General features: G+C 43.0%; 1 protein-coding gene across 2 annotated transcripts; it reads right to left on the bottom strand.

The window, feature by feature from the left end:
- Positions 1-5,273: 5,273 nt before the first annotated feature.
- On the bottom strand, positions 5,274-17,958 carry DUT (deoxyuridine triphosphatase). 2 transcript variants are annotated; one of them, XM_071221972.1, is made up of 7 exons: positions 17,919-17,958; positions 16,723-16,861; positions 14,728-14,819; positions 12,510-12,554; positions 6,590-6,664; positions 6,368-6,438; positions 5,274-5,946 (listed from the first exon to the last, which is right to left on the bottom strand). In XM_071221972.1, exons 1-7 carry the CDS (start codon positions 17,941-17,943, stop codon positions 5,890-5,892), a joined length of 504 nt encoding a protein of 167 aa, XP_071078073.1. In that variant the 5' UTR covers positions 17,944-17,958; the 3' UTR covers positions 5,274-5,889. The 2 variants fall into 2 exon arrangements, with proteins under 2 accessions (XP_071078073.1, XP_053784629.1); XM_053928654.2 differs by lacking the exon at positions 17,919-17,958 and adding an exon at positions 17,382-17,701.
- Positions 17,959-18,812: the final 854 nt, after the last annotated feature.

Genomic DNA, 18,812 nt, shown 5'->3' with positions numbered 1-18,812 from the left:
CCCCCTACAATGTAACAGGTACACTGAGACAAAGAAATATTGGCCAAATTAAAGAACAGATCAAAACTCCAAAAATAAAAGTAAGTGATAAGGAGATAGACAACCTATTAGAGGCAGAGTTCAAAACACTGGTAACCAGGAAGCTCACAGAAATGATTGAGTTCAGTCAGAAAATGAAGGAAGAAATGAAGGCTATACAAAGTGAAATACAGGAAAATATAAAGGAAACCAACAGTGAAGGGAAGGAAACTGGGACTCAAATCAATGATTTGGAACAAAAGCAAGAAATAAACATCCACTGGAACAGAATAAAGAAACAGGAATTCAAAAAAATGAGGAGAGGCTGAGGAACCTCTGGGACAACTTTAAACGTTCCAACATCTGAATCATAGGTGTGCCAGAAGGAGAAGAGGAAGAGCAAGAAATTGAAAACTTATTTGAACAATGAAGGAAAACTTCCCAATCTGGCAAAGGAAAAAGACTTTCAGGAAGTCCAGGAAGCTCAGAGTCCCAACAAATTGGATCCAAGATGAAACACACCAAGGCACAGCATAATTAAGTTACCTAAGATTAAAGATAAGGAGAGAATTTTTAAAGCAGCAAGAAAAAGGAGAGAGTTACCTACAAAGGAGTGCACATAAGACTATCAGCTGATTTCTCAAAAGAAACCTTGTAGGCAAGGAGGGACTGGAAAGAAGTATTCCAAGTCATGAAAGGCAAGGACCTACATCCAAGATTACTCTATCCAGCAAAGCTATCATTTAGAGTGGGAAGGCAGATAAAGTGCTTCCCAGATAAGGTCAAGTTAAAGGAGTTCATCATCACCAAGCCCTTATTATATGAAATGTAAAAGGGAGTTATCTAAGAAATAGCAGATTAAAAAATGAATAGTAAAATGACAACAAACTCACAACTATCAACAAATGAACCTAAAAAACAAAAACAAAAACTAAGCAAATAACTAGAACAGGTACAGAATCACAGAAATGGAGATCACATGGGTTATCAGTGCAGGGGGGGAAATGTACAGAGAATAAGACGCATAATTGGTAGGCATAAAATAGACAGGTAGAAAATGTAGAAGCCGAAGAACTTACATGTATGGCCCATGGACATGAACTTAGGGGGTCGGGGGGTGGGAATGCTGAAGGGTGGGGAGTTCAGGGTGGAGGAGGATAAAGAGGAGGAAAAAAATTGGGACAATGGTAATAGCATAATCAATAAAATATACTTAAAAAAACCCTATGGTACATTGTGTAAACCCCTATGTTTACACAATGGAATACTATGCAGTAGAAAGGAGCCCCTACCCTTTGTGACAGCAAGAAAGGAACTGGAGAGCATTATGCTAAGTGAAATAAGCCAGGCAGAGAAGGACAAATGCTATCATATGACATCACCTATTAGTGGAACCTAATCCACAAAACAAACAAGCAAGCAAAATATAACCAGAGACACTGAAATAAAGAACAAAGTGACAGTAACCCGAAGGTGTGGGGGAGGGGGATAGGGGAGAAAGAAGGGGAAGGGTCATCAAGGTACATGTATAAAGGACACAAAGCTGAAGGGGGGTAGGATTGAGGGTGAGAGGTGGGGGTGGGTGGGGTGGAGCTTAGTTATGGAGGCAAAATGGAGACAACTCTACCTGAACAACAATAAGAAGTAAAAAAAAAGGAATAAAAGTAGACATTTTTATTTTAAATTGAAAAATTAGACAATATTCTTTACTCATTAAAAAACTTAGATACAAACCAAAACATAATTTAATTAACTTGTTAAATTAATCTTAATTTTCCTCTATAATCTTACTTCACAGTTAGATATTGTCTTTAGGAGACTGCCTCAATCTTTTAAAATTCTCCCAACTTAACCATGTTTATTTGCTGATGAGGAGACCGTTTTTAATATACTTTCTTTTTCTTCATATACTTCTTGAGATTCTCAGTGAAAATTTCAGTTTCATTTATATGTTTTCCTCATTTTTTTCCTGGTAAAGAGAACAGCAATGTCAAAACACCGTGTACCTAACCCATCTCTCCAAATGGAAATACGTCTTTTCAGCAGAAGGCATTTTATTTTCACTTTTGAGAAGTTATTCCTTCCCACCTCACCTCTCTTGCTTGGGTGATGATACAATACTAGAAGGCATTTCTCAGTTGAAAGGATCAGGTCAGGTACATAAAATAGTGTAGTTTACACCAAGGAGCATAAAAAGAAAATGGCTTTAAATCCTGATCAAAGGTCAATTACATCATGTTTACTAGAATGATTGAGGACAAGCCTCTTAGTACGGGTTTTGTCGAGCTTCCTCTATATACAGGGATGCTCTGTGGATCTATAAATATCACTACCACTATTAGTAAATTTTGGCTCACGTGGTTTCTATTCTTCTCTGTAGCTGCAGGTCTTAACAGTCTATCACCATCACCTATGGGAATGCAGTCGAGGTTAGCAGGAAGGAAAAGTTGGAGGCCATAGGTAAGTACAAACTATCAGTACTCTCCTAACAGGGACCACTGCTTGAGTTAAAGCAGGGGAGAGGGCAAAGGAGAAAGAGGGCCTAGGTGATGTGGGATAGTCAAAGCAAGCTGATTGGGGTAGGAGCCTTGCCGAGAATGCCCTATGTGACAACTTAGACTCAATACTCATGTAATTATGTTGATATTTCTGGGGCCCATTAGTTCCAAACTCTGATGTATTTTCATAAAACTCCAGGTGCCTGTGTATCTTAGCCCTCTAACCTTGCACCATTTTTCCATTGATGAGATAGAAAATGAACTTGAGGAAATAATGCTTTGCCATCTCCTGTCAGGTGGGATGAGGATGGTCATGTGGCAGGAAGTACTATCAAGAGAAGGTGCTCTGTGCTTTGCCCACCCCGCCCCCATTCATCTGGGCCAACTGTTTTTAAGTACTAGGATGTGGCTTCTTCTGTGGACAGGCACCAAGGTAAATTAAGTGGTGGAACATCAGATTGGTGTGTTGGAGTCACCCTATTATTTCTCTTCTGATGTATGTAGTACCAGGGACAGGAGTGGACAGTGGGCCTCATCAGTGAGGCAGAACTGTCGAGGATTAGGAAAACTGCCTGGTTTCTGCCTGGGAAGTTACTAAACTGTTGAAATCCAGTTCTTCCCTGCGAGTGGCCTTTACTACTCACACAAAATATTTCACTCTGGTTACCAGATGTGTGGAGGTGTTCTCCCATCCCAAGCAATTCTGACACCAGCTGGGTGTCCTACAACTTAATTCGATTCTGACACATCTTCCTGAAGATACTGGAAGCTGTTCCACAGGCTACGGGCTTAGTTCCACAAGAATGCCCCTCCATTCCCCCAACCCCCCAACACACACACTTCAAAACCTAGTCTTAAGCCCAGGTTATCACCTGTGCTTCTGACTGACTACAGATTAGAGGTTCCAAAGACCTGCCCTCCTCGGGTTTGATTAGTTTCCTAGAGTGGCTCACACAACTCAGGAAACACTCATGTCCCGCTTCCTAAAGGATATGGTAAAGGACACATGAAGACCCAGACAGAAGGGAAGCATATAGCAAGGTATATGGGAAGGGGAATGGAGCTTCCACGCCACCTGGGCACTACTTGGAAGCTCTCTGAACCCCGAAGTTTTGGGATTTTATGGAAGCTTCATCACATAGGCATGGTCCATAATTAGCTCCATTTTCAGGCTCTCTCCCTTCCCAAGAGAATGGGAAGTGGGGCTGAAAATTCTCGGCTTCTGTTCATGGTCCTTCTGGTGACTAGCAAGCTGCCCACGTGGTCCCCTATTAGAACCAGACACTTCTGTAGCCCAGAAAATGACAAGGGTTCAGGAGCTCTGTGTCAGGAACAGAGGTCGAAGACCAAAGTTAAGACAAGAGATGCCCCTTATCACTCAGGAAATTAGAAGGGTTTTATGAGCTGTCAGGAACCAGGGGCAGGGACCAATACTTATTTTCTATTATCTCACAGGTAACACCTGCAGTTTAAATCTGCTGATTCCGATCCCTCGGGTCTGACAAGCCTAATTCCCTTTGAGTCTTTTATGATCTAAGAATCTCTCTCAAATCCCAGGACCTTCTCCCGCAACCTGACCCTCCCCGCCATGCCTCCCATTCACAGCACACACACTTCTCTAAACAGCCAGGTCTTTCACGGATCCCCCTTGGATGTGGTTCTAAGTCTCTAACTTCCAAAGCAGCTGCAGATCTAAGCATCTTCCAAGTATGGTGCACAGATGGAACAATATTCCAGGTGTGAACCAGACAAGGACTTTCATTAACCACCTCTTCCACTCCAGTCTCTCTACCACTTGAAACATAGAAGTGCTACAAAGAACATTTTAATCGTGGTCTTATTAGCTGACGTGTTAAGCAAGTTAAACACCTCTAAGACAATTTTTGTCATCTATAAAAAGTGTTTTATCTATTCTCCCACAGGCATGCTATGAGAAAGAAACAGGCATTTTGTAAAAGTGCTTAATATAGCAGACTTTCAGTAAGTGGTAGCTGACATGAACAGTAAGGCCGTATCTCTTGGTAGTCACACTGTTCGCTCTTACTCCACCGTCACAATGTACGGTCAGGGTTCAGAGAACAGAATCTACTCTGGCTAGTTTAGCAGAAAAGGATTGACAAATTTTATTAAGCTGCAGAAATAATTTACACCATGACCCAGTATAAACAAATAAATATGTAATTCAAACAATGTTCATAATATTTACCCACCTGACATGTGTTGTCCTGTTTTTCTATTCAATTTTTTAAATGCTAGTTATGACCCACTGTGTTCATTTTATGACTAATGGATCGTGACCGTGACCCACAGATGGAAACTACTACATTGCAGGGCGCTAAATGACCCGGGGAATCACTGGAAGGGCAGAAGAAACAAACTCTGGCCTGGGCTTCTGGGGCCCGGGCTGCTGAGGCAGCTGCCAGCTCCAGGACACTCTGCTGCGTGACCCACCTTCCCAGAAAGAGTGCGGCACGGGCCCCCACATCAGCGTGCCTGGCGGAGGCTGTGCGACACCCAGAGCCCTGCTGCGGAGGGGTCCGAGGGAAAGCACACCTAGAAGGCGGCAGGCAGTACACGTTCATCAAACTACCGTATTTTGGCATGTATAACGTGTACTTCTTTGCCCAAATTTTTGAGGGGGAAAAGGGGGCGCATTATACATGGGCAGTACTAATTCCTTTACTGGCACATAAAATTTCTTATGCCATAACATGTTTAAAAATAAATGCTAAAATTCCTTTATAATGCAAAAAACAAGCATCTAAATATAAACAAATAGTTGAATTACAAAATTAAAACTGATGTTTTTTCTGAAAGTTCGGGCCAAAAACATGGGCGTGCATTATACAAGGCAAAGTATGGGTAACCCTCCAACACAGCCCCGTCTGCAGTGAAATGCCGCTTCAACACAGAAACGAACGTACGTGGTGGGACACACCCAGGGGACAAACCCTATGTTCAGTGTATGTGGTAATCTGCATCTGCGGAAAAACCCAAATGTATTGAATAAAAGGCTTTGCTTATCACTTACAAAGCAAACACTTTGTTCAAGGGGTAGCGTTTAGTAAATTAAAGAATAGAATTCTGGAGGGAATCAGAAAGTGATGGTACATTTGACTGAAAAAATACACTGTGTTAGATTACCATGAAGATTTGTACAAGAATCAAATGGAAAAAAACACAAAAATATACACTTTCGCATACAACTGTAATTGAATAACAATAAAAAAAATTAAAAAAAAATATATACTTTCCTTCGTCATAGGAGATCTAAGTAATTTTAGCAATTAAAGCTAGTAAGCACCAAAACACTAAACAAAAACTTATTTTTAAGAAAAAATTGTTTTTTCATTTCCTGTTGTCAGCATATGTTTCAATTCTTTCCAGTGGAACCAAAGCCTCCCGAGCCCCGTTCGGTGTCGTCCAAACCCTGGAGAGAGAGCAGAGCGGCAAGCCGCACGGTTAGTTTCTGGCCCTCTCTCAGTTCTCCCCAGCTCCTCATTAGTAAGACTTTCGTTCGTGCTATTCCATCTTTTAAAAAGATTACCCCCCCCAAAATTAAATTTTCAAAAAGCTTCATAAATTTAAATATTGAATAATTTTCAAAAAAGCTAAGGAAATAGAATTCTACTGATATTTAAATGATTTATTATCCAAAGTAATTCTAGATGATAGCTATGAAAATTATTTCAAGAAATTCTAAAACTAGCATTTTAATTTTGCTTAAAATGGGACTAGTCGTATATGCTACTATTTAGTAACAAATAGCATATTGAATCCTCAAAATTTTAATTTTCCTTCACTGAAGATGTTATATTACTCATTCCCTACTGAACTTTTATGATACTTACTTGAACTTCCTCTATTTCTGGATAATAAATCCGTTCACAAATGAGCTGTGCAATGCGGTCACCTTTCTTAACTTTGAAGAGGAAAAAAACCAAAAGTTTGTAACTGATCTTTTATTAATACATTTTCTATATCCTGCCTTGTACAACGAGAATCAGAGTACGTGTTATTTTAACACATATAACTGAAAACTCGCTGCATCTACGTGGCTGCATTTAACATACCTTCAAACTTTTCTTTGCCAAAATTGAACAGCACAACACCAATATTTCCTCTATAATCTTCATCTATGACACCAGCTAGAGAAGAGAAAAGTCATATTAGCTTGTTGTATGCGACCAAAACACTGCGAGTGTATAATTACCTCCAAACCCTTCTTCTGTGGTTCTGGTATTTTTACACAACTGAGTGAATGAATCCTGCTCTGGTACTATGCGAAGCCTCAATGCTAAGAAACACTACTAATAGGCAAGTAAGAATTTAGAAGATAGCCCTTATTTGCCAGCCTGTCACCCTCACCAATGGTGACTATTTCCTACTCTAACCTGCGAGCAGGCACTCAGCATCTCAGGCAGGTCACCCTGAATTGCTCGCCCCAAACCCACTGTCTCTCTGCTACACACCTGCCAAAACAGACTAGGAGAAAATTATGATTTGGGTTTTAAAGGCTTTTCCTGGTAGCAGCTTCCCACTAATATCTGCATTGAAATATGATTGAGTCATAAATAAAAGTGTCAAAAAGCTGGAAGCTCTGCAGTGGAGATAAGTTGATGCTGACACCGTTAAGCAGCCATCTAGCAAATATCCAAACATTCAATTTTTGTAACAAAAACGCAGCTGACCCTTTCAGTTAATTTTTCACCCCTTTTAATTTGAGCACCATCTTTTCTTAGAGAATACTCTCTCAGAAGATAATAGCGCATAAGCTTAATAATGAGCACACTTTCACAGACTCCGGAGGAAACTGTGCGGTTTGAGACTGCAAACGCAAGGGCAAGGGAGGAAGGGAGCAGGGCCCAGCTTTGGCCCAGAGGGCATATTCACCAGACTTGCCTGCATGGGTCTGTGGGCCGAGAATTTAAAGTGTTCCATAAATAATATAAGTGTACCAGGCCCTCTCATTTCCTTTTTTTAATATTGAGACATAATTCACAATGCAAAGATTTCTAGTGTATTCAGAGCTGTACAACCATCACCACAATCAACTTTAGAACATTTTCATTACCCCAGAAGAAGCCCCCTACCTACCAGTAGTCACTCTCCAACCCCCAAAGCACCTCCCCTGCCAACGTCCTCTATAGACGTTAATTCTTTCCCCTCAGTTTGTAAAATGTTGAATGGAATTCAGGTGGATCTAATTAAATGTAGCTCCATGTAACATCTCACTAACACCTAACTCCTTAAATAAATAAATAAATAAATAAGCAAATCTTCTTATCAAAGGAAAAAAGTAAATTAAAGTAATCAGGAATTTAGCTCCATGGGTACCACTGCTGGTTGGCAGGACTCATTATTTGAAGGTCAACTGGAAAAAAAAGTTTTTGAATAAGGGCAAGTATTTCCCTTCAATTTTCTCATATAGAGAAAAAAAAGTAAAATTTTAAAGAAGTTCCACCATAGGAAAAATACTCAGAAAAACCAACATTCTAGATATTCCCAGTGAATTACAGTAGAAGTTTAAATGAGCCTTATGAATGCATTACTAAGGATAAGTGAAACTGAATTTTAAGTACTGAAAACAGTCTTTTCTTGTACAGCAATGAACAACCCCAAGAACACGGAAGCCTGGTTTCTTTCCCCACAGCCAGTTAACCACTACATTGGCCCTCAATGTTTATTAAAAGAACTGATATAAAGAAGGGACCAGCTCTTTCCTATATCATCTATGTGCAGAAAGTCTTGGCTGCAGGAACAAGTATATGACATTTAAGAAGCCCCTCCGTAGAGCACGTTATTTACTCCAGGCCAGAACACATGACCACAGAAGGCCATAGAATCTCCATGCTGCGAGGTGTGAAGAACAGACTAGTACTCATTTACTGAGAATGTGTTAAAGACAACGTGGACTGACTGCCGAATTCTTTTGTTCCTATTTTATTAGAACATTTTTAGATTATGCAAATACTGTAAGTATATATAAAGTAAAAGCTAATGACATTCCCCTACCGTCCCCCAGGTAGCCAATGTTACAGTATTACAGTAATGTATTTCACATATTACTTTTTTTTCCACTTAAAATATCATAGACATCCTTTGAAATTATTATATATAAATCTTAGCCCTTTTTAGATCCAAGATATGGAAATACAGTGCCACTGTTTGTATGTATCTCTTACATACCACCACACATTCAGGTTGCTTCCTCAATTTTGCTATGATAAACAAAGGAGCCCTGTACATATATTTGTGTATTAACACTTTTTATCCTCACCAAATAATTTCCAAAAAGCACTATCCTGGGTCAAAGGGTGTATACACTTTTATTTTGAGCAATTTGCAAAAAAGGTGTAATACTACAAACTTCCCTCAACAATACTTAAGCCCCATTTCCAAGTCCTCACAGTACCAGATGGTAAGAATCCTTTTAATTCCAGCCAATGTGCTGAGTAAGAAGTGGTACCTCATGGCATGACTTTGCATTTCCCTGATCACTACTAGTGAGGCCGGACTTTCCTCCTCTGTACAATTGTTGCACATTTGCATGTCCTATTCTACATTTTATGATATTTTTTCTTATCTGTTTGTGTATTTAACTCTTTTTCATATGTCTTGCAAGTATTTATTTTTTTAGTCTATGCTATCTTCCACCACACACAAAACACTCCCCCCCTTCTGTAAGGGCCTTTCTTTGCTATCTATCAGTAAAGCTGTTCTATCAAACTCGAATGGCTGGGGGTGGATTCTGCAATGCCAGGTGATCTACCAAGATTTTGTGGTTGCCACACAGACATGAAAAAAGCTTTCAACCAACTAAAAGAAATGAAGTTATTTGGAGTCAACTTCATTTGACTCCAAACTTCATTAAGTTGGAGTCAACTTAAAATGTAGGGAAGAAAAAAAAAGCCCTCAATTAAGTTATTTTTTAGTACGAATGCCAACAGTATACAAATATCTAATAGTTCAAGTTCATTTACCACTCAAGGGCAATTTGACCTTCAAGAAAAACCCACATAAGGGATGTAAGTTACATCGGGATATTTCTCTTCATGAGAGAGCAGAAAGTATGTTGAAGTTATCACTGGAAAAATCACGCACTCGAACTGGCAGGGCGATGAGCGGACCTCAGACAAACCTCTACTGCGTCAAGACTTCAGTGTGTCATTTGGCGGAGCCCTTTGGTGAAGAAATGTCTACACCTACCAGCTGTGGATTCTGAAGAGTCCTGCATACCCGACCTGTCCCTTTGACCCTCGTTTACAGCTTGAGTTTCTCACAACTCTCCTCTGAACTAAAATCTGTGGCCAGCTATGCTAAACTTGTGCCTAAGAGACATTTTTAAGATATTCTGCATCCAAGAACACATCAGTGTGATTTTATAAATAATACCACACAAACCATCAGGCAAACAAGCTTTCCATTTCTTTTACATGAAATTTCTTTTAAATCAGAGGCTTGTTTTAAACAGCAAAAATTAGTAACAAAGCTTCCACATTAAAAAAATCTGTTAAGTCCCTAGGGCACAGGAGATATTATTTGCATACCTAATATGTGTCAAAGTGCTAGATGCTTTCTATACATTACCATTTAATCCTCCAACACTTCACAGGTGGTCACACTAATCTTCACTGTTGTTATTCCAAAGCCCAAGTTCCTTTATCAACCCTTTAAAATTTCTTTTAAAATATATACAAATTTTTATTTACTTATTTTTTTTATCCCCGCCCGAGAACATGCTTATTGATTTTAAAGAGAGGAAGGGCGGGAGAGAAACATCGACACGAGGGAAAACATCCACCAGCGGCCTCTTGAAGGTGCTTCAACCAGGGATCAAACCTGCAACCTCGGTATGTGCCCTGACCGAGAATCATACCTTGATTTTTTGGTCCACAAGACAATGTTCCAACTGAGCCACACTGGCCAGGGCCATATACAATTTTTTTAATATCTTTAAGTTACATACTAAGTTACCATACTTGGTTTTGTAAAAGTTATTTTTTGAAATCAAGCATAATGAGCCCAGACAATCCTCAACCCCAGTGGGCTGTCCATTCCTGTTGTGTTAAGCTCAGCTTCTCTTGGGGACTACTTCTGGGCTCCTGTCTCTCCCCACAGCACCATCTAGTGATACCATGGGGAGCACACAGGACAGGCAGGAGATAGATAGCCCAAGGGACAGGTCTCATCCCATTCTTAGCTCAGGCGGTGCAGGTGACAACGAGCTAAGTCAAGACAGAGCTTGGTTGGTGGTGGATGTGGCAGGGTGATCCACAGCATTTGACTGTGGTGGAAAAAACAAGCAGATTGGAATGGTATGAATGGAGATTCCAGTTTTTAACGTGTAACCTGGGCTCATCTTTGAGCCAATTTTCTCATCTATCAAAAAGTAGCTTTGTAAAAATGGAGGGAGGCAGAGAACCTAGCACACCCATTTATCGGAGGGCCAAGATGTCTTGTGTGTGAAGCCCTCACTACTGTGGGTGGGGAGGAAGGAGGGTCAGGACACGGCCAGCCATTTCTGATAGTGGCACCAGGAAAATGTGTCACCGTTTCCGGTCACTTCCAAAACACTGATGGTTCCATGAAACTCTCCATAAATCTATCAATTAGAGATTTATCTAAAAATTTTTAAGCTTTTAAAAATTGTTGATACTATTACAGAGGACCCCCATTTACTCCCTCTTCGCCCACCCCCACCCAGCCCCACTCCTTTGCCTCAACATGTTTGTTGAGGATGGATGTGCTTGGAGCCACATTATGCAGAAATTCATGTTTCATACAGTGAGCATAGGCTTTTTTGTTTTTCTGATTATTCCTATTTTCACTTATAATGGAAAATTCAACCAAGTATTAAATATGGTTCTATGTTAACAGAAAATAAGTTAGTGGTTGCCTAGGGCTATTGGTTTCGGAAGCAGGAGGGAGAAAATATTAATGGGTATGGGGTTTCTTTGAGAGTTGATGAAAATGTTCTAGAATTAATGGTGGTTGATGATTGCAGTTCTGTGAACACACTTAAAACCATTGAACTATACACCTTAAATTGGGTGAGTTGTCTGAAATGTAACTTATATCCCAATAAAGCTATTGTAAGAAAATTACTTTAAATGGTACAAATAAAAAATAAAATTGGAGGAAAAATATTTAAAAAAAGGAGTCAGGACAGGAGAGCCCTGTCAGTGGGCTCCGTACCCCAGCAATGAGACTGGAAGGGAGGCGTCATCAGGAAGGCGAGAGCTTCCGTACAGTCAGGGGCAGTTAGACATCTTACAAGCGTGGCCAGCAGAGGAGACGAGGGCTGCTTCATGAAAAGGACCTGGCGAGGAAGTTGTTGACTTCGGGAGACATGAGTAAGGCTTTGTTATAAGGGAAATAGGAGCCACGGAAGACTGGTTCAGCAAGAAACTTAGATAGGAAAGCAGTGTCTGCTCTCCTGACTAGGGAAAGATTCTCTTTTTATATTTTGCCAAACGTAGATACCGCTCCTTTAAGGAGGTTAAGAACATTCTTACTAACAAGATGGAACTGCATTTTCTAGAAACTTTTGCTTAAATAATTATTATATATATACTTAGTAATTATTTAAGCAAAATAATTAATAATTAAGCAAAATAATCGCTTAAATGACATAAAACCTTTTCCTTCTCTTATAATAACAACGCTTCTTCTATGAATGGAGTCATTGTTGGACTAAATGCAGGTATCACTAAACCAAAGCAAAAATCCTAGCTGTCAGTGTCTAGTAAGCCTATTAGAAAAACAACATGCATTTCATATAATGGTCATTCAAAGGTTACATATAATCAAATAGCATCCAAAATATCATAATTGTCTATTATTCAGAGATAGAAACTCCTGAAAGGCAAGACACAACAAAAACCATTTCTTTATCTTGAATATAAAAATAAAGTTTGTCACTTGATTACTTCCTCTTAAGCAAAGTAAATACTTAAAAATATTTACAGAATGAAAATGTAAATACAATACCTCCTACATCTATGAAGTGTTTTGCAGCCAAGCCAGAACGTGGAGCTAGAAAACAAAAAAGGAGAAATTGGCTACTTTAAGGTGGAAGGGCAATTACTGGATATAACTGACTCACATCCTACCATTGATGTCTTCATCTTAACTTTAGCAGATGGTTCTGAATTAAATATATTTATTATAACGTATTACCCAAGTCGATTAGTTTAGAAGAATCAGACAAGGTTTAATTCGAAGCCGACTTAGGCCAGTCCCACACAACTTCAGGGAGCTAAGGCTCTGTGGTGGCACAGCCACGGACCGCTGGAAGGGGCTGATGGTGAGCAAGTGGGGACAACCCTGGGCACCTGTGAAGAAGTCTGGCCACAATGGGAGGACTACTGCCAGGGGCGTGAACAGAGGAGAGGGACTTTTTTTAGAGAGAGAGAGAGGGGAAGGGAGAGAAACATCAGTGTGAGAGAGAAGTATTGATAAGTTGCCTCTTGTACGGCACCCCGACTGGGGACTGAACCCACAACCCAGGCATGTGCCCTGACCAAGAATCAAACAGCAGACTTTGTGCTTTGCAGGATAATGCCCAACCAACTGAGCTCATGGGTCATGACTGCGACTTTTAAGGTGGGAGTTCGAGCCTGCTGTGATGTATTGTAGTATAGGAAGAAGTATAGCAGAGGTTAGTCTAGAACCTGGGACTCTGACTCATGATACAGATGCCAAAACACATGTCTGTATGTAACAAATGAACCACAGTAACAGGCTTAATATCAGTCAAACAAAACGCCAAAAACTAAAAAGTCAACTTACTATGCCTTTTATTCTTAAAATGAAAAAATAAAAAGCTGAGTCTATACCTTATACTTGTTGACTTGAGCATCAGGCCTACCATTAACTATCCTAACTTCTAATATTTTATTCCAGAATAATTTAAATCAGGAATCTTTGTCAATAAACGCTGTTCCTTCCAGCCTTTACTTCCATTTCACTGCATCTCCTGATCTCCTCCCCCTTGCAAATACTCTTAAAACGTGGTCAGTGCAGCCAAAAAGGGATAGAGAGAGAGAGCTAATCTCATTTTTCTCTTAAAGGCTAAAGTATTATCAGCTCTCACACCCATGGCTAACAGGATAGCTGTGGTCTAGCTACCACCTCTCACCCCAACTCTGGGCGGGGGAGGGCCGCAGTTCCATTTGCTCCTTCATGTTTACTCTGAAGTTAGTCAGAAAGTACCTGTGCTCTTGAAAAGTTTTAAACTCTTTCCAGTGACAACCGAATCACTCCAGAAAAGTCAAACCCCTGAACTTGCACTCCATTTTGTCCTAGCTCCCCCCTTTATGAGGTGTTTCCCTCCCTGAAGAATATCCCCTACCCTAACACACCCCAACGGGGGAAACCCAAAGCGGAAAAGGTCAAGTGGCCTGATCTACTCTGGGACCAACAGGGGCCCGTAGTCTTAGTCCCATGATGTAAAATGCCATGTGCCATTATCCTAAGCCTGTCTCTCTTTTCTTACATAACTAATATTAGCCATTCTCATCACCATCTTCACAAAGAAATCTTGACTTCATATGCAAGCTGATTTTGATGGGGGAGTTGGCGGCAACACTGGAGAAAGTGCCAGTTACTAATCGCCCATATTTTCAGTGAGTTGGTTGTGAGAACCACTGGGCCAATGTGAACCTTCTAAAAGCTCCAGTAAGGAGTCAAAAAAAGCAGAGGGAGGCGAAAGCAGATGCAGGCAGACGTTGTTTTATGTGTCTCATAGATATTCTAAGTTTTAGAAATCAAAGGTAAGACCCTCTATCAGCAAAAAGATCACAACTCACTGAAGGCTTAGATGACGACTAACGTTTCTTTTTAGAAATAAAGCATTTTTAAAATAAGGTATGTACCCGTTTTAGACATAATACTTGCAGCACTCTTAATAGCCTACAATATAGCGGAAACATTAACTTTTATGAACTGGAAACCCCCAAAATATCACGCGACTCGCTTTATTGCAATAGTTGCTTCACCGTGGTGTTTGCAACGGAACCTGCAACTCCACAGTGTGCCTGTCTGTAAAGGGAAGTTTTCAAATGGCTGCAGCTGCCACCACTGTAGGCACTTCTTTATTTTAGGACACCGGCGGAGCAATGCCCCACCCCTCATTTATACCCCAGATGAAACTAAGATGGAGGAACACATCACAAAGGAAGAGCCGGACCAATCTTCAGTGGCTTACCTACTCTTCCATAGCACCCAGCAGGCAGAGCGATCTGGATGTCGGTTTTCACTAGGGCCTTCTCCATAGGTGGCACCGTGTAATCATAGGCACTAGGAAGATATTGGAAGGAAATAACTGGTATTTAGAGTAATTCTCTAAGAATTTTTCTGGTGAAAGAGGTAACAAGATGTAAATGTATTCTCCCCTAAACAAAATTTGGTTGGAAAATGCAGGTAATTATTTAGCAGGAGGGGCAGAAAAGGCAGACCATGAGAAAGGTGTATGCTTCACTAACAGTGTGGAAAGAGAGAACTAAGAAAGGGTAAATAACAGCTAACACTGATTAAGTCCTTACTATGCCCCAGGCACAGGTCTAACTGCTTTTTATAACGACTCATATATTCTCACAACAGTCCCCTACGGGATAATGGAAACCACGCAGAAGGGGAAAATGGGTGAACTACCTAATGGGGAAGAGCTGGGCTGTCCCTGCCCTGCTGGTCCTGGTAGCGGAGCAAGCATACCAAGCTGTGGCCACGGCCTTTGCTGGCTGAGGGTGAGAGCTGACCACTGTGCACAGCCCTGGAGACGGACACTGTGAAGGAACTGATTCTCTAAGGTCCACCCAGCAAATGCTGCTACTGTTATTACTGTAGCTTCCCCTTGACAGTAATTTAAAAGGCAGAACTGGGAGTTACTTTGCAGACCTTCATTGAACTGGCAAAGCAGTAGTGTATTTTTACTTCCCTTGATGCAATTTGCTCTGAAATGGCTAATGACTAACTTATTAAAGGGTCAGTTATTCCCGCGTCTCCATTCCAGTGTATGAAGATGCTCAAAGGGCCGTAAAGCCAGGCTCTTCGAAGACTCAGAACAGTGCTCAGACTTGGTGACGACTACACGTCGTCACAGTGTGTTCACTCTTGAAATCGAAGAGCTGAACGACACCCCTCTCAGCTACAAGTTTATGCCTCACTCTTCTTTTCTCCCTTACTATCCTCACTCACTCCCTTCCCCTCTTCTCCTGTACTTACCTATGACGTAGATGAGTAGTCTGCACGTTAGAATCACCTGGAATGCTTTACTACATCCCAAGGCTCAGCATTTAGTCATGTAATAAACATTCCCTATCTCCAATATCACTTTGCACTTATCTCAATGGTTCTAAGAAGTGGGCACCATAGTCCAGCGGGGGGAAAAAGCACTGAATTCAGGGTCAAAAGTTCTGTTACATTCAAGCCTTTGGGCTCTTTACAAACCTCCCCTCATCTGTAAAAAGTAACACTCATGTATTGATTGTTGGGAGGACCTTTAAAAATAGCATATGGGAAAGTTTTTAGTATAGGCAAAACGTGTACAAATGAAAAGGTGGCAGTGTTACCAGCATTTCTACTTTTCATATTGAAGCCCATTGTGAAATTTCCTGCGCTCGGGGCCAAGTTAAAGATGGACGTGTGGAGAAATTGTATTAACCCTTTAAGACTAAAGCAGCCTTCGTTAATCCTACCTGGGTATTTTCATACTAAGCACCGCCGCTCCCACCCTGGCTTTTCTTTCTACTGGGCACAGCGGCGTGCTCGGGCCTTGAAGGCCAAGGTGGGCCTTACTCCTTTCTACCTTCCACGTGGACAGAGTGCAGTAAATGTTGCAAAACGACCCCTCAGAGGACAGTTATGTATATTTACTTACTTTTCCAAACTCTGCCCAAATCCCTACTGAATTTATGCTAAAGAGGAAAGCTAAAATTTTCAACACAGAAATGTCCGAAACCGTACATTAAAAAAAAAAAACCCACAAAAAACCAAACACAAAACCCATTTGTTTCTGTAATCTTTGAGGTGAATGTTTCAAGCTGTGGCATGGCAGCAGAGGGCCTGAATGTAAGCTCACAGGAAAGCTCTAAAATTCGGCAATTAGCCTTCTCCGCGAGGTAGCAGGGATGGCGGGGACGGAAGGCTCTTCGCCCGGACTGGTCTCTCTCGGGGGCGCGGGCGGCCAGCGGTCACCACCCACCTGTACAGGTCGTAGCCGGCCGCCCGCGCGGACCCCTTGGTCGGGGCGGTGGCGTGCTCCGAGAGCCGGACGAAGCGAAGCCGCGCGCCGCCCTCCTCCGCAGGCCGGGACCGCTTGCCGGGAGAGACGGTGCGGATCTCTTCGGAGCACGGCATGGCACGGCCGGACGCAGACACACGCGGCAGCAGCAGGGGAACAGGATTGGAGTGAATGAACCTAGCCGCGAGCTAAGCTCCGAATTTTCAATTTTCCCGCCAGTCACGCCCCGCCCCAGCAGCCCCACCTGGACGAGCCCACTTTTTGACCGAGAAGGGAGGCGGGATTCAAATTTGCGGCTGGAAGCCATTCTCCGAAAACAGATTTGGGATCGAAAACTACTGAGCCCTTTTAAGCTTTCTAAAGTTACTGCGCGGGTGTAACCCAGGGGACTACTTCGGTGGCCTCTCCGCCACACAATAAAAAACCTCCCCCCCGGAGGGCTGACCGGAGTGGACTCGCTCTCGCGCCACAGGGGCCGCGCGCTCCAGCCGAGCGCGCAGACGGCTGCCCGCGGTTCCCTTGGCCCGCCCGCCTCTTCCCAGGCCTCCAGGCGGGTGCGGGGACAGCTGGCAATGCTCCCAGACTCCCCACGCCTTACGAAACCTGGGCCCAGACATTACTAGCAGTGCGACATCCTCTGCTCAGGCCGCGAGCGCTGGACTGCGCCGGGATCGCCCCCGGCTGTGCGGTCCCCGGCGGGGCGCGGACGGGGTCGGGGGGCCGGCCTGGCCGGCGGACTCCCGCCGCCTGGGCTCTGGTCCGCGCGCTGGGCGCGTCTTCACACACTGAGCGGAGCAAAGACGATAGGAGAGGATAGACGAGCACGTGGCGAGGGCGGAGGGGAGTCATTTGCCCCGAGCTTCGGGCGCTGGTTGGCTATTCCGGCCCTGCAGGCGCCTGCCGAGTCCGCACCGGAAAGTGACCTCGGAAGCAGTAGCCGCCGCCGTCTGACGAGGTGCGCAGGAGGCGGCGCGGGGGCCGCTCTCGGGCCGGCGGAGGCCCAGGGCCTCCAGGGACGCGGCACGCTCTAAATCGGGAATTTGGCTACCGCCTCCGGCCGCCTCTACCTTCCTCCTTCTATTTTCTCTTTTCTTTTTCGCGACCCCGTTTCCCGACACCATCCGCGAGGCCCATTGCACGCCGGGCTGTTGACTTACCTGGGGCAACGCCGCCCGCGGCCATGACACTCTAGGTAGTAATCGCAGGGGCCTCAGACGCAGCGGTACCGCATCACATTACCCGCGACAGCCCGCAGCGCTCTGTGCGGCGCCCTAGGCTGTGCCGTAGGCTGCGTTCTCTGTAGCCTGACCACATCCAACGTGCAGGCGTATTGTTACTCTAAAAGCCGGGCAGGGGCTGGGTGGTGAGGGATAACCTCAGTGACGTCCCAGTTGAAATGCACAGCATCATAGAGCCGCCCCCCCGAGTTATAACTCAAAGATCCTGGGCCACGCTGGTATACCTTTGAGTGGGGGTGAGCAAATCACTTTCTGTACAATATTAAGTTGATTTTTCTAGGATAGTAATACCTCCATTCATCCGGAACTGACGCCGAAATATGAATACCAAATTGTAGTGCACTTAGTCAAAGTAATTACAAATTGTGGGGGCGGGGGGGGCAATTTTAGAAAAATGGTGAAAATGTTAGGGCATTGTTGGGGAAGTTTTCAAATTTCCTTGCTGTTCCTTTGCTTACAGTCCCCACCTTTTCAGTCTGTTTTTACAGGCTCTTCCCCCTGAATGCTGGAATTCCTCCTCCCATGGCTTTAAATATTACCTGTACCCTGAGGACTCCTCAATTTATACCGATGGCCACATGATCTGGGCCCTGCTACTTCTCCAATCTAATTTAGAGCCATCATCCCCCTCAACTCCGGTGGTGGTCTGTCAATGGTGGTTTTTGAACAGTTTCTAGACCCACCAGACTTTCCTGCTTGGGAATCCATACGCACCCACCCTTGGTTTGAGCTTCATGGGTTTCAAGTCTCAAATCATCTCAGAAAGGCCTTCCCTGATAAACCTAACTGAAGTAGCTGCCCTGTGTCTGTCTT

The sequence above is a fragment of the Desmodus rotundus genome, chromosome 7 (assembly GCF_022682495.2).
Source record: "Desmodus rotundus isolate HL8 chromosome 7, HLdesRot8A.1, whole genome shotgun sequence".
NCBI classification, from domain to species: domain Eukaryota; kingdom Metazoa; phylum Chordata; class Mammalia; order Chiroptera; family Phyllostomidae; genus Desmodus; species Desmodus rotundus.
Note: the sequence above shows the minus strand (reverse complement) of the source record. Positions and strands in the feature narration are given on the sequence as shown.

Coding starts and splice junctions, on each gene's coding strand:
- DUT (XM_053928654.2), bottom strand. CDS start 17,610: ATGACTCCCCTCCGCCCTCGCCACGTGCTCGTCTATCCTCTCCTATCG. Junction 14,820..16,722: donor GCCGGCTACGACCTGTACAG/GTGGGTGGTGAC, acceptor ATATCTTCCTAG/TGCCTATGATTACACGGTGC. Junction 6,439..6,589: donor TGGCAAAGAAAAGTTTGAAG/GTATGTTAAATG, acceptor TCCTCTTCAAAG/TTAAGAAAGGTGACCGCATT.